At 37.3% G+C, this 15,778-nt stretch overlaps 1 protein-coding gene across 15 annotated transcripts in view; it reads left to right on the plus strand.

Moving 5' to 3' along the window:
- Positions 1-15,778, plus strand: part of FBXL4 (F-box and leucine rich repeat protein 4) — a 49,589-nt gene that overhangs the window by 14,347 nt on the left and 19,464 nt on the right. For 13 of the 15 annotated variants that reach the window (XR_014944145.1, XM_015858839.3, XM_085541881.1 and 10 more), the window contains exons 4-6: positions 1,494-1,839; positions 7,646-7,890; positions 13,938-14,151. Coding sequence is in view for 13 of the 15 variants with exons in the window: in XM_015858839.3 (XP_015714325.2) it covers positions 1,494-1,839; positions 7,646-7,890; positions 13,938-14,151 (805 nt within the window). In the remaining 2 variants the exon portion in view is untranslated. Of the gene's footprint in view, positions 1-1,493; positions 1,840-7,645; positions 7,891-13,937; positions 14,152-14,493; positions 15,776-15,778 lie in introns of those variants that run through there. The other 2 variants (XR_014944146.1, XM_085541880.1) reach the window with 2 other exon arrangements.

Here is a 15,778-nt window from a genome sequence, read left to right on the forward strand (position 1 = left end):
TGATAGTGGTGAGACACTGAAACAGGTTGCCCAGTGAGGCTGTGGATTCCCTCTCCATAGAAGTATTCAAGGCCAGACTGGATGGGACTTTGAACAGCCTGGTCATGAGGGAGGTGTCCCTGCCTGTAGCAGAGGGGTTGGAAAATCTTAAAGATCCCTTCCAACCTAAAATATTCTATGATTCTCTTAGTAGAAAGTCTCTCATAAAAATATAAAATATTGAAAAAACAAAACTGTTAATCTTACAGCAATGTACACTGTACTGTGTTTGTATTTGCTGGCATGCCTTGTGTTCACCAATTCTGCATGCTTGGTTTTAGTTTGCTGCTTTTTGTGTTCCTTTGATGGAAGACTTCTGTAGGCTTCCTATTGTGCTGTAAGGTATTTGTGGTGAGTGGCATGATGCAGGATAGGAAAATTTATCTGTGCTTTCCTAAAAATGTCCATTTTGAATTGGAAATTTCAGCCAATATGGATTAATTTTCATATCCTTAAAATAGGAGCAAATATCAGGTTTCTCTGCCTTGTTAATGTATTATGTTTTACTTTCTGTTATGATGGACAGTTTAATCATTTAGTTCTGGAAAACAAAGCACCTGTAATGTTTCTCAGTGCTCTACAGCTCCTGTCAGTACTGAACAATACTTCCAAGCTCATGGTAGCTCTTTCTTGACTAGAAGCTAGACTTGAGGAGGAGGGAGAGGAGAGGAGTAGGTGATCATATACTGAAAGACATTTGAAGTTAGTGTGCAAGTATGTATGGAAGCTCTGTCCATGCTCTGAACCACCTTCTGTCAACAAAACAAAGAGTGTAAAATTATTTCAGTTTAGCAGTTGGAAAATTTTAGGCTTTTTTTTTTCAGCAAACCCTTTTAAAGAATGATGTGAAGATTCTATTTCTCTGGTAATGTTTAACCATTATATTAATAAAATAATTTGATAAATAAATACTTCTAAAAGTAATATTTAGCTTGCTTTACGAAGATAAATAAAGTACGGGTATTTTTTACAAAGGAATTTGTTAATGTTGCAATTTTGAACTACTTTGATGTGAATGAGTGAGGGTTGTGGGGTTTATTTTTCCCTCTTTGTATGTTTTGTGACAGCCTTGTGTGGGAAGTGAGGTCGGCTGGGTGTGTATTTGAGTTGCTTGACAAGACTCTTCCCTGCATATTTATACCAACAGGCAATCATTGTCAAGACATCTTTTATCTACTGGTTACAATAACCTCACCTGTGAAGTGTTAGAACAATTTGTGTGTATATAATGGTAATCCAAAACAGGTGCATGACAATGAGTATAGCGTTTGCTTTGTTAGCAATGCAGAGAAAATGTGTTATGATTACAGTGTAATAACATACATAACAATTCTCATTGGCCTTTCAACTGTGTTTCTTTCTTCTTAAGTAATTCCGGCAAATGCACTGTGTCTATCTTCAGAAATTGGTTTTGTAACTTTAATCTCCGTATTTGCGTGCACTTACCTTTACAGGTGGGAAGTCCTCTGGTCTGAGGCACCTACAAAAGTGAACGGTCCCCAGGCTCGGCAGTTCACACCTAGTATCAAACAAATCAGCTTTCCCACAAACTTAATTCGACTGGAAGTGAACAGTTCTCTTCTGGACTATTACACTGAATTAGATGCAGTAGTACTACATGGTGTGAAAGAGAGACCTGTGCTCTCACTTAAGGCTTCAATGATTGATATGAATGATATTGATGAAGATGAGGATGAAGAAAAGTATGGCTGTGGAATGGACACTCTTAACAAACAGCTCAGCATTGTTGCCCTCAGAGAATGGCCAAGTAATGGATACTTTGATAAGCTGCCTTATGAGGTAAGAAAATCACGTTTTTACTTAATACAGTTGTCTTAATAATTGAGTTCAGTGGTGCTGTATGGAATAGGGATCAAGACTGCTGTTTTTCCCAGTTCTTTTGTGAGACTCCTGCAACTATTGTGTAGATATGCCCAAGTCTGTCTGCTTCAGTACTAACAAGTCAGTTTGCCAGTGTATGCATAGTTATGGCACTTTTATTTCTCAGGAATCTCTTATGCTCACTCACAGTTTCTTATGCCTGTTGTTCTAGCCTCACATCGCTGGATTTTGAACTTAGGATCTTCCAATTGTACAGACACAAGTAGTTTTAGTCCTTGACAGAGAAGACACAAAAGAGAGAAAAAGAATGAATGTGACCTGGTAGTAGGAGTAGTTTGTAATTGGTTAAAAGTTTCTCTCCCTGATCTCTTTATAGGAAGCCCGAAACTGGGTTCTTGCAGCTACTGTAAAATGTTCATATTGTTATGAGATAAGGTTCTTCTGTGAATCATGATGCAAGTTACCAAAAAAAAAAAATAAAAAAATGCTATAGCTGAACTTCTGCTCACTCTTATTTTGATGCATTTGCTACTTTTTAGTCTATCATTGGCACAGAAAATAGTTGTAAAATACTCTTTTTTAGATCCCATATTAGTGGAGCTCAGAGTCTGTGCAGGTAAATAACTACATGTTTATATGATGTTATGATGTGGAATACTGATAGCAAAATTACAAAACCGTGACACTACAGGACAGAAGATTCCTATGAGGTATTGCTGAATGTTGCGTGCTGACCTGGAAATTTCCACTGGAGTGTAGCTGCTCATGGGAGGCTGATACACCAGTCAGAGTAAGGAAGGAGAGTCCAAATAATCACCTTTGCCTCTCCTGAAGTAAACTGGATTAGCACATAGTGAATCCTGAATGAGCAGCAGTATTCCCTAGGGTCCGTATGGTGGTCAGTGTATTTCACTGTTGTTTCTTGTGTATCTGTACTGAAGTAAGGTGGTTTAGTGCTTATGCAGGGGTATGGTTGAGTCCAGAACATGTAAATGTCTTCGAATTTATTTTACTTTTTTTTTTTTTTTTTTTTTTTTTAAATTTCAGTGTCTACAATTAATTATAGAGAAAACACGATTTAAATCTGGGAAGTCTTGTTTGAAAAGGCTTGATAAGTTGATTTGTAGTATAGTTGCCAATCAGAGAGGCAACTGTTAATTAATCTCATTTTTGTTCTGCGTAATTATACAAATCATCAAGATTTTAATGCGTATAATTATGTGGTCTTGTTATTCCTATGATCTTCTGTCTCTGTGTACCCTATTGTGCTTTTCTGCTTTCTTTTTTGTGTACTGGTTTCCTTTTTTATCCATTTTTTAACATGTTTGCTTTCATGAATACATTTATATGGTCTATCAATACCAAGCACTTTTTTCTTCTACTTTGATTTAAGAACCTGAAAATATGGCTAGAATCCTTACCAGAAAACTACAAAAGAATGTTCCTGGACTCGGTTTGTGACAGCAGCAATACCAGTTTCTGCTTTCTCTGTCCAGCTGGAAGGCTTGGTTACAGAAACAACAAAAATGTTGTGCTTTGTAGTATGGCAAGGTTTTATCCCATCTGAAATGGGAACAGCATCTATGTGCTGTTTTCAAGAATGACAAGTGTCAGATTTTTCTGGAAGTGTTCAGAGAAAGTACTGATGAAGTAAAGAAAGCAGCGACTCCTTCCAGTTTTAACTTTGATATGTTACATGAAAAAGATGTATCTTTTTATAGTTTCCTGCAACACATTATGAATGTGTAGCTGTCCTTAGTCTTCATACTTGCCTGTTTCTTACTTCAGCTGTTTCAGGCTCTTCATATTACCCTACATAATATACAAAATGTTTTGCCTGAATGGTCTTCTATGCTGGTCTTAAAATAGACAACAGTTCTTTTGCTTTCCTTGTCTTTCTGAAACTTCTGCAGACCGTGCCTTCTTAGATGATGTTACTTTCACAATGGCTTACTGCATTGTGAGCTCTAAAGACATTGTTATGGTCTAATTTGTACAAAAGAAGACAATGCTCGGGGCAGAGAGTTCCTTAGAAGTGATGAACTTGATGAGAGAAGTTTCCTTCCATCCTTAATATTGTAGACTGCTTGTTCTCAAAATTACATTAACACTGAGAGAGGATTTTGTAGGAGCATCTTCATGTCCTTGCCTTTCTCATTTGATAAGCTTGTGCTGCTTGTAAAGTGGAAGGGGTAAGGCCTTTGTCACATTCAGACTTGCAGAGTGCTTGCAACCTGAAGGCCTGAATAAGTTGAGAACCTTGAATGAAGGGGAGAAGTGCCTGCCATGGTGTGTCATGTGTGCAGTGTGAGATTCACCGGAGAAATACTGCATGCTGCAGTCCAAAGTGTTGTTTTGTTCTGAAAATTGATTTAGAAAAATCAGATCTTTGTCATCCCTTGAAGCTGTTGTTGTGTTTCACTTTGTCTGAAGTTGCTTACAAGATTTATGAGTAGTTTGTGTCTGTTGGGAAAGTGAATTTTTCCACTAAGTGTAGATTTCACACCTGCATTCCATGGGAAAAGGACTTTAAATGTAGGACATGCATTAAACACAAGCCCTTAAATGTAAGACCCTTAACTGATGGTTAAAAGAACTGAAATCATAAGCAGGAGCATTTCTTGGTCATATGGTTTTTTCTCCCCTCACAGTAAACTTCTTGCATTGTTCCAGAACAAATGCTTCCAGAATAAATACTTGTAGGCTTTCAGATAATTGGTAAGATGTTGTGCCTCTCCTTGAATTGAGACTCTCACAAGGGTTTTAAAGGCTGTATTAAGCTTTTTAATCACTGTATGGCATGAGATCCCTTCAGGTAATGGTTAATATACTGCTAGTTGCTGTAGCAGACTGGTCTCTGAGTGATGGCTCCTAGAGATCTCTACAGCATTAGTCTTTCTGGAGCCTTGATATATTGTGCAGTCTATCAGTAAGATGCTTTCTGTTCTTCAAATCAAGATGGGGGTTAAAACCTTCAGCCTTTCATTGCTGAGGGGATCAGTACTTGTACTCTTGTGTTATGAAACACTTTGTTGCAGCTGAATTTACATGAGTAGAAGGAGGAAAAGGAGAGATTTAAAAGGTAGTGTGCAAGCTGTAGGATCATGGAACGAGGATCTGTGTTTTCTTAAACTATGCTGAGGAATGCCAGTAGTCACAGGATGTCATCGCCTGCTTCCTTTCATCCTTCTTTTCCTTTTTGTGCACAGATCCTTTATCTGAGCATTTCTTGATGTCAACTCTAGTTCTTTAGAGTAAGTTGTGGCAGCTCTAGCTGCAGAACAAAAAAATTATAAGTGTTCTTGAACTATAGTTTGTATAGGCCAATGTGTTGTCATATTGGAAGGGCTCAAACAGAAGAACTGAAGGAGGAAATTCATAGTGCAGGAATTTTAGGGTTGACAAGCATTTGAGTGTTGTCTTCTGACCCAGCCAATTTCTGCATTATTGTACTGTAGCCAAGGAAATTGTATTATTAGTTATAAATGGTTATTGCTTGCTGCGATTCATATTTAAAAAAAGAAAAAAGCTTTATTGACAAAATCAGGAGGCAGAGCAGATATGACTCAGGACCTTTTTGATGTGCAGATAAGATAGCACAGTGAATTCATATGTTACCGTTTACTGGGTTGTAGAGAGTTGCTATCTGGAAACCTCCCATTTATGGATGTTCTCTTGAGCATTTACTGATGTCATCACGTCTCCGAAACTGGACATAGTGTGTTTTGCCTGGAAATGGGACAGAAAGTTCTTTTTCATTTTTGATCTGTCAAAGGCAAGCAACATTTTTAGCTGTATTTTGTTTTTATTTTTCCAATTATCAGTTTTTACTGAGCAGATTATAGTAGTGTGAAACTCTTTAAAGACAGCAGTGAGTGTAAGGGATATTGATGAGGCATTCGTGGTTTCATTCATTGTTACTTTTACTGCTCAGAAATCACAAAGTTTTTTTCCAGTGAACAGAATTAGTGTTTCTTTGTAGCAGGCATTAATTATACCAAATTAATTGTAGGCATAAATTCAGCTAACTGCAGTTACAATGGCTGAGCTCTTTGCTGTAGAAAACTTAATAAATAAGCATTGGAAAAGTCTCAGGTAGAAGACAAAATAGATATTCAGTTGGTTTACAGAATACAAAGTAGCTGAAAGGTTGCAAGGCAGCTTGAAATTGTTTTCAGAATATTGAAAAATTGCTTAAAGTTAATAGACGATCCTAAAAAGAAAAGTGTATGTATTTAGATACCCACTGCTGAAAGGACAAAACGGTGTTTAACAACTTTTAGGCTCAACAGTGGGTCTGAGCAAAGCAAAGTAACCCCCAGATGTTGGCTTGGGATTGTGTCTGTGTTAGCTCCTAGTCAGCTTGCTGTGCATTGTATCAAGGTGCCAGCAACCAAGTGTCAGTCTAGGAAGTGAATTTGTTGAGTGTTTTTCATTAACTGCAGTGTGTATGTGCGATTCTTTGTTACGTTGTAATGTCTGCCCTGATCCTCAGCTCCTAGCTGAGGTAAAAAACAGGTGTTTTTAGGACAGGGAAGAAGGAAGGTTTGAAATCAAGGTTGTGAGAAACCTCGGTATATGCAAACACTTCTCTGGCATCGGATTTAATGTTAAGTTGTTGAAGAGTCCATAGATGTGTGGAGTGTTTGATGTCCAAATAGTAAATCTGGGGCTGAGTAGGAAGTAATAGGGCTTTCTTCAGTTTAAGCTGTTGTTGTTTTAATTTACACTGTCTCACTGATTCATTGTAGAGAGTTAGTTTTCCTCCTCTGCTTGGGAGCGATTTACTCACTTAATTACATAACCAGAGTGCAGGTGCTGATAGCTGTGAAAGGGCCACAGTAAACTAAACCTAATTTTTAGTTTGAATTTTTCAAGTGTATTTTCTCTCAGATTTCTGAGCTAAGGGAGAAATTTTTATTGAAGGTTTTTGTTATTCCCTGAAGTGATTACTTATGTGTATTTCTGTTAATCTTTCTTTAGAAAGAAAACCGGGACGTGATAGGAGATGGGATATTTCTTCATCTGAGTGTGAAATAAGTCTTTTAAAACAGTATATAGTGGTGCTAGTGAAAAGGGCTGGTGATTGTTCTGAAGCTGAAATGATTCAATTTGATAAAGGTAAAAAGGGGTGCTGCTTTTCAGTTTTGACTCTGGCATACAACCAGACAGAGATTACTTCATAAAAGACAAGCTGGATCTATTTGAATTTTTATCTCACTGCATAGTCCAGGTGGGACAGTGGGAGAAGGTACCAGGTAGAAGGCAAAGCAGTGATTTACTTATTTATTTTAGAATAACTCTGAAATCAGTTCAGGCTGTGGGGAAACTGGGGCATAATATGATTATCGTGTACTCCACTACCATCTTATAACTAAATCCAGAGAAGAAAGAGGATCCCAGCACGGTGTTATGATCAATGAAAATACAGACATTGTGAAGGGAAATATGTAAACATAGTGTTTACATATATATCACTGTTTAAATTAGCATGGGTAAAGAAACTTCTGATTTGAAAGCTTCCTGTCACTTTCATTTGCTCATCTGCTTTTCCCTTTCTTGTTTAATATGTTGTCAAATCAAGAAGGAAGTGCAATCCTACTTAATAGTTAATCAGTGTTTTATTTGAGAAGTTACTTTTAAGTAAAAGAATTTACTTTTCTTTGAAGTTAGAACATCTTTTTTTTATTCATTTGCAGATTTTCCTTAGCATTTCAAGTGCTCTATGACCATCTGTGCCTTTTTTCCCCTGTTTTTAATATAGCTTATCCAGTTGATTTTGAGTCACCTTACCGTACCTGACCTGTGTAGACTAGCACAAACCTGTAAGCTGCTGTATCAACATTGCTGTGATCCTCTGCAGTACATTCATCTCAGTTTACAACCTTACTGGGCAAGAATTAATGACACATCTCTGGAGCACCTACAGTCTCGCTGCACTCTCATCCAGTGGCTGAATTTGTCTTGGACTGGAAACAGGGGAGCCATCTCTGTTTCTGGATTTAGCAGGTCAGTGCTAAATGTTTAGCAGTATTTTGACAAGCTCTGTTTGCAGAGCTGCTGCACAGTACTTAGTCACTAAGTAACTGAAACCTTGCTAAGACAGTAAATGTCTTTGATTTACCAAAAAGGTGTGATTGTTACGATGTGGGAGGGGATGCTAAAATAGTGAGAGGTACAAGGTAGGGAAGATGTCTTTTCAATCTGTCGTCTGCAAGCTCCAAACTGCTTGTGGTTGAGTGGTGTCTTCCAGTGGAAGTAGTATTTTGCTTTCTTATGGAATTCTGAAGGACTCCATGAGAACTGAGCAATAGAAAATCCATTCTATGAAGAAAACATTTGCGGTTCTTCTGTGTACAATTGAGTCATCAGTAGGACTGTATTAGAATAGCTGCAGTAGTAAACTGATTACAGTGCGTGGTTACAAGGTACGGGCCTAAGTAATCACTGGAGTGCAATGTAAATGCAAATATTTTCATAGAAATGATTTAAAACATTAGTCCTTTTGGAAAGCAGGGGGTTTGCATGTGCATCTTCACACTGAGCTGAAAATATGACTATGCTATAGGTTATTAAAGCAGCAAATATGCAGGGATTCTTCTCTGTATAACATCGGTGTTCTCTGCTTTCCTTAACATATCATTTTTTTGCTTCTTTGCTCATTTGCATTAGTTAAACAGCATCTATCAACACATTTCATTTAAACAAAAATTGCTCCTTCAACTAAGAGATAATCAGCAATGGTGGGTGAGCTTGACTGATAAGAAACAGAAATGTTTAATGTATTTAAAAATATCTTGGCTTTTGTTTGTTTTCTGAATTAAAAGGTTAAAAGGCATTGAAATGTTCTCTTTCCTTTGGTGCTTGAGTGCCTTCCTTGAGGCACTGGAGTACAATAATTTGAAGAAATACTTTATCAAGATGAGAATGCCACTTCCTTTTTACTGACCTTAAGGTATAATCCAAGAGCCCTATGCTATACTCTTTTGTTCTTGTTGGGAGAAAAAGGAGATGGGCATCACCTGGTTGAATTGGATACAAAATGTCTCCTAAATTTGGATTTCACGTTAGATAGATTATGCTGAAAGTAAATGTATGAGCTTTAACTCAACTCTGAAAGAATGAAGTGTTTGCTTTCTGATGTTCAGCTTATTAAGTCAGTCTTTTTGAAAACTTAAAGATGTGCGTCTTCATGTGACTTTTTTCATTTTTGTGTTTCTTTTAAATATGAAGTGCTGATAAAAATTTCGTGTAGCACTGAAAGGAATGAATGTCTAAGCTCAGCGAATTGTAAACTTGCAATTCTGTCATATCTGGCTTCCAGTCAGGTGAAAGCATCTTTAAACTAATTACTGAGTTTTTGGTTTTTTTTGTGTGTGCTGCTGAAATAATGGCATTTGCTTTTAGTCAGCATGTCTAAAATTGTTGCATCACCATTATGTGTTAATTGCATGATCCAGTACATGCTAGTCATGAACTCCCAGTTTTTCCTTTTGGACCTCTAGACGTTTCTCACCTGGCCTGACTTTCAGGACTTAGTAGCCAAACCAGAGTTTCCATTGAGCGGAGGTACTTTGACCTCTTCAGGAATTCTATTTCTTTCTAGTTTACTGTTCAGAATATGAGCATTGCAGAGGAGATTTGACAATTGTCCAGGGAGGATGGTTTGCTTGTTTTCTCAGTTACCAGTAATTTTTTTCCTAAAAACTTATTAATGTTTTCAAATTACAGTTGTCCTTTGCAGGGATGAAATACTTGTGTCTCTTACCTATGAAAGCAGAGAGCATTACGACTATATTATTAATGTAAAATCTTATCTTGCTGCCCACTGCATGAGCGTTTCTGAAAACATTTGCTGGCTTCTCTTTATGCTTCTCTTTGACTTTTTCCTGTTTTTGGTATTCTCTCTTTCTGCAAAGATAATTTTAGGCATGGCAGTGAGGTGTCCTATGGAATAATGAGCTATGTTTTGTTTTATTTTGGATTCAGTGGGTAAACAAAAAGCTGTCTTGTAACTTAAGGTTGAGTTCAAACCAGCCTAAATAGCTTGTGCCAGTACTACAGTGCCCCATTCCTAAAGGCATTCAAGGCCAGGCTGGATGTGGCTCTGGGCAGCCTGGTCTAGTAGTTGGTGACCCTGCACGTAGCAGGGGGGTTGAAACTAGATGATCATTGTGGTCCTTTTCAACCCAAGCCATTCTGTGATTCTTTGATCCACTTTATGGTAATCTGCTACGTAAGCAACCATGAATGGCTGTCAAGCAACTGCAGTGGAAACCTAGAAAATTCTGCCTGGAAGCTGTAACAGTTTGTTACCTTATAAAGGCCAAGTTATATTTGTCCATTTAAGGAGAGGAAAAATTATTTTCTAAATGAAATTCCTAAGTAACCTCACAAACACAACAAATTGCTGCAGTATAAAGTCAGCAAAATGCTAAAACCAAATTACCTTATCTTCCATAGATAACAGATGTTTAACTTTTGCAGAGCCTCTTTTTGTTTTTAGTTTTTGCACTTCTCTCAGTACTTGGTGTTAAATTCATTGATTCTTCCAACTGTCCTCTTTAGATTCTGATTTCTGCAAGTAGATGCTTATTTACGTTGTACTCTTGCTTGAGTTTTATTTTGGATAGTATCTTTAAAATGTTTTTATCTGTATTATGAATCTTGAAAGAGAAATTGTATAAATTTTCATGTTGCTTAAAAAAAAATAAATCCAAATGTATTTTCCTGCAAAAATGTGATAAAGTGGAAACTTTTTTAAGAGTAGTTTAAGAAATGACTGAAGCAAATATTGTGTTATCATGAGCAGATAGAATGCTTCAGGCGTATGAACATCCTGAGGCAAAGCTGAAGGTATTTTAACTTATTGATAGCATCTACTCCTTAGGGCTAAAAATGACTATCATAAAATTTTCATTTCAGCATATAATATAAATTAATTGAACTTTGTCTTTTAGATTGCTCGAAAAGTATACAGAAAAGGGAAAGATGTGAGTATTTGAGCAGTCTCAAGTGTCTGGAATGTAAAATGACAGGGAGTAAACAAAGATTTCACAGAAAAATTCACATAATCAATGCGTTCTCTTGGCATTAGAGGTGTGCAATGAATTTGTTCATGTAATGAGAATGTCAGCATGGGAGATTAAGGCCTGTATAGGAAAAGCAAAGCAGGTTGATTGGAGGTATAGTAGACACTAAGATGTTGAATAATTGCTCTGAGTTTTCAACAGGTAAATAATGATGACAGCTTAGAAACAGACTATGCGCAGATTTCTGTGTATCATTGGTAGAACAAACAGTAAGATTCCATAAAATAACCGCTAGAGCAAATGTGATGTGTTCAAAACCCTCTTTAGAACATGTCTAAAAGTGTTTGGGGAATTTTATTTGGGAGGTCTTAGGCAGTCAACTCTGACATGAACAGTGCTTGTCTCTTGGTATTTTAATTTTGGATCATAGGAAATATTAGATACAGACTTGGATTTCAGTAGGGCTAACTCACTCTCCAAGTCTGAGGTGAGATAGAGTTGGGGGGAAATGAACGTCAAAGCAGAAAGTGTTGGAAAGTGAGATGAGTGACAGGGGGGGTTGCAACTAGATAAGGTTCAAGGTTCCTCCCAACCTATAAGCCATTCTATGATTCTATGAAAATAAACAAGAAGGCTGAAATACTGTAGTTTAGAGTGGAGGTGAACTTAGAACTCTGTTCTAGTGCATAGCAAACTAAGTGTACACATTCAGATTCTTCTAGGTTGTTTGGTTGATCCTGTTTCATAACAAGTAAGAAGGGAAATCACTTCAGAAATTGTCTGAAGTACTGATAATAAAGAAAAAAAGACTAGTAAAATGAGTAACTGTGCAAAGAGATCCTATAAGTAGGATACAGTCAGTCTTCAGTGAGTAAAGGAGAGGTATGTGAGGTATGGATAGCAAGTGCTGAGTCTCAGGAACGTGAAGGAAATGCCACTACTGTTTTGAAAACCTGAGAATCCATGTTCCACCTTGTTATAAGCCTTTGGAGGTCTGTATGGAAAGAAGTTAGAAAAACCTTCTGCCCCAAGCAGTCTGTGCAGTGCAAGCAAAGGCTGGGGAGAACTCAGCAGTACTGACTAATGTACTCTGCAGGGTCCTGTTTGCTGACTCCCTCAAACTTCTCTTTCTGTTCACTGCTTCACTTCATGCCTGTCAGTTTTTTCTTGTACCTGCTGTGTCTCCCTTACTGCCCTTGACTTACTTTCTTCTGAATGTCTCGTAAGTAACTTATTCCAAAAAGGAAGTGAAGCCATGAATAAGTGTAATGCTCATTGCTGTTGCTGTTTTTGCTCTGTCTCTGTGTCCTAAGTATAATGAATTTAAACAAAATGTTATCAGGATAACTTTTTAAACTGGTGATTTTGTTCTTATCCAAGTCTAGGGGATTAAATAAATGCTTCTCTGACCTACTAATGTTAACTTCTAATACTGACAAGAGGAGAGAAGTGTTGATCTGTAGCAATATTTATAATGGCCGAGCCCTGTTAAATTATATGGCAGTTAACCTAACATCCATTATTGTAATGGAATAATTAATAAAATATTTATCCATTAGCAAATTGCAAGCTAGAGGGATAATAAATGGCAATTGACAGGGTTTTTTGAAAACTATCACCCAGTGAAACATCGATGAAAGAAGCCGTGCAAATGTGTTGTTAAAGCACTCATTAAAGAGAGGAATTGGCTAATTGGCAATCAGCAGTGAATCAGTACATTTCTTACTCAGAGTTCCAAGGAATCTACTTCCTGTTTCTCTATGACAGCACTGAACTCTGCTGCTGATCTGAAGTAGAGGTCCTGATGGTTAGATATCTAGTATTAATTTTTGTGTATTGTTAAGTCATTTTTGCCTCTGACAGTCCTATATAAGAAAGCTTGCAGGTCTAGCTTACAGGTTATGGTATCTGGTATGAAAACAATGAATAGGTGCTTGACGTTTGATTACTTTTTACAATCTAAGATGGATTCTGAAGAGGGACTGTGGAGTTGCGCAAAAAATAATGGAAGTGATTTGAATGCCACTTAAGACCGTACTTAGCAAAACCCCCAAGTGCTCTGTCTCTCTTTCTCAGAGCCTCTCTTCGTCTCTTTTCATAAACTCATGAATGTTAGGGACCTGTGAAGGTCATCTACTCCAAGCTCCCACTTGAGGTACTGCTGACCCCAGCTCTGGATCAGGTCAATTGAAGTTTCAGATGACTCTTGGAAACTTCCTGGAGTGGAGGTTGCACTCTGCAGTCTGCTTTTCTCTCCCTGTTGCATAGGATCTGTATAATGAAAGTAAGGCACAAGGAGCTGGGTAGTGTGCAAGTTGACTCAGGGAAGTTGGTGATCATGAATAACAGGTAGACTTGAGTGTATAATGAAAAATAAGAGAAGATTTAATAACGTGCATCTCGAAAGGGGGACATCAAGTCCTCCGTTATTCGTTAGTGTCATTTTGTAGTGCCTTCATTGACTTGGAGCAAGTTGCAAGAAGGAAGCATCTTCCAACTTTATAAGCTGAGTATTCAAGGCTAGCAAAACCTTTGTTCTTCTTTAACCCTTGCAGTGATGCTTTTATAATTTGCTTTCAAGGTAGAACTGTTTTAATGACATCAGTGTCCTCATCTCATGTGTAGCATAAAAATGTCGTTTGTGTTTCTTAAAATGTGTGTGTCAAATACTGTTTTGTTCATAAAGTATAATATCTAGGTTACATATGGTATCTAATGCATTAATGTAAACAGCCTTAACTGTCAAACCACCTTCAGGTTTTGAATATTGATATCTAACTCAGCAACTCATTAGTTTGCTTTTCAGGATCTGTACAGATTCAGTTCACAAGTAATTTCTTGAGAGTGGTTATGATTAATTTACTTTAACCTAATCATGTTTTCCATTAATTAATTGAGTTGACATAAGTGCTGTGGTCTGTAGGTTTTTCATTGTTGGAAGAAAGTATTTCCTGTTTTACATGCTTAAGGTTTTAACGTTATTCGAAGATTTATTTTTCACCAGAGATGTGAATTTTTTTGCAGGTTCTTGAAAGTTTGTGGCTCTGAACTGGTACGTCTTGAGTTGTCTTGTGGCCATTTCCTCAATGAAACGTGTTTGGAGGTCATTACTGAAACATGTCCTAATCTTCAAGAATTAAATCTCTCGTCATGCGATAAGATACCACCTCAAGCTTTCAACCACATAGCCAAAGTGGGCAGCCTCAAGCGTCTCATTCTTTACCGAACAAAAGTGGAGGTAGGAACATGTGCTTTTAACTTTTTTCATTTATAAGCAATCAGTGCCCAGCACATGCTTCAAGGCTAGTTGTGTTTTGTTACCTCTTTTTTTTTTTGGTAAAATACATGTGCTTCTACGTCCAAGGTCTAACTAGTTGTCTGGAATGGTGATAGAGTTAATGCAATGTAATTAAAAGGCCAGTCACCTTGAAGTGTAGGCATTCTCTATAGGGTTCATGGGCCATTCCCACAAAAACAAAGTCCCTTAATAGCTTATAACTTTGTGGTGTTTAGTCTCTTACATACTTAACAATTAACTTTTTTTTTTTTCTTTTTTTTTTTTTTTTTTTTCAAACTAAAGAATTGGTGAGCCCTACTTTGGACAGAACTCTAATTCACTCTACCTTGGGTGTGTCTATTCAGTTTCTAGCCCTATAGTCCTTCTGTAAGTCTCGAGTGAATCTCCTTATCTTACTTTGTATGGGCATTATAGTACAGATAATTCGCGCTGGTTTTTCAGATCTGAGGAGAAATTTTGAAAAGTTCAGGTGATCTTTATTCTCTGGAAGAAATCATCTTCAGGGATCTGAGATCATTGTGTCAGAGGTTAAGTTTCTAATTTTGTTTCTGCTGATGATTGAACGGTCTTGATTTTACTCAAGTAACGATTTCACATTTGTGACGGAGCAGCAGCTAAAGTATCTTCTGAACGTGGCTGGTCACTGTCACTTCTTGGCTATCATTTTGCTGAGCAGAACTTGAAACTGGATTGGCTGTAGATGGTAAAGATTTCCTGATTTATTCATTTATTTTAAAGCTTTTTAAAGCTTTGAATTGTCTTACATGTGTATGGGCAAGTGTATGGCCTGCTTGTAGCTGACAGGAAAATCTGTTCACAATCAAACTTGGGGCTTTTAAAGCACAAGTTTAAACAAAGGGCTACTCCCTACAAAACATGCAAGAGGCATTTTTAGAGACGCAAGTAGCAAGTAGGTGAGCTGGACGGGATGCTTTCAGGTTGCTTGTTACTATGAAGCCTTTTACCAACATAAGCTGTGTATCACAGGTGAAAATGGAAGGAAAATGTAACATAGTATTTGAATCAGAGGATTAGAGTTACAGAAGCGACAGTTCAATAAAAATGTTATTTTTCTCCCTATTACTTTCTTTTCATAAAAATGTTTGTTTTTCTGTAAAAATTAGGCTGCTTTTCCTTCTGTGTTCTTCATCTGATACTAGGATGTTAGGTAGTAACTATGTGCAAACGAGACTCGATAGCTAGTTTGATCCAGTGTGCTCTGGAGCAACCCCGACTTCTCTAAAACATATCAGAGAACTGCCACTTAGCAGTCTGGATTTATTTACTTAATTATTCTTTTTGTTAAATTGCTGCTGCTGCTGCTTCCTTGTTGGAGCTTCAGACGATGGAGCAATTCTAATGTTTAATCAGTAACTTGGCGTTATATTCTTATTGGCTGGAGCTGCTCAGAAAGAAGAATCTGAGGCTCTGAATCAACTATTCTTCCCTAAAGAACAAACCAAGCTTTTTCTAATCTTAATTTTCTTCTCGCACCATATTCTAGAATGACAGAGGCTCAGGTCCTATCATAAATATTAACATGTAATTCTTTTTTTTTTTTGTGATG

The sequence above is a fragment of the Coturnix japonica genome, chromosome 3, assembly GCF_054131305.1.
Source record: "Coturnix japonica strain WE chromosome 3, WE-NBRP24, whole genome shotgun sequence".
Classification (NCBI taxonomy): domain Eukaryota; kingdom Metazoa; phylum Chordata; class Aves; order Galliformes; family Phasianidae; genus Coturnix; species Coturnix japonica.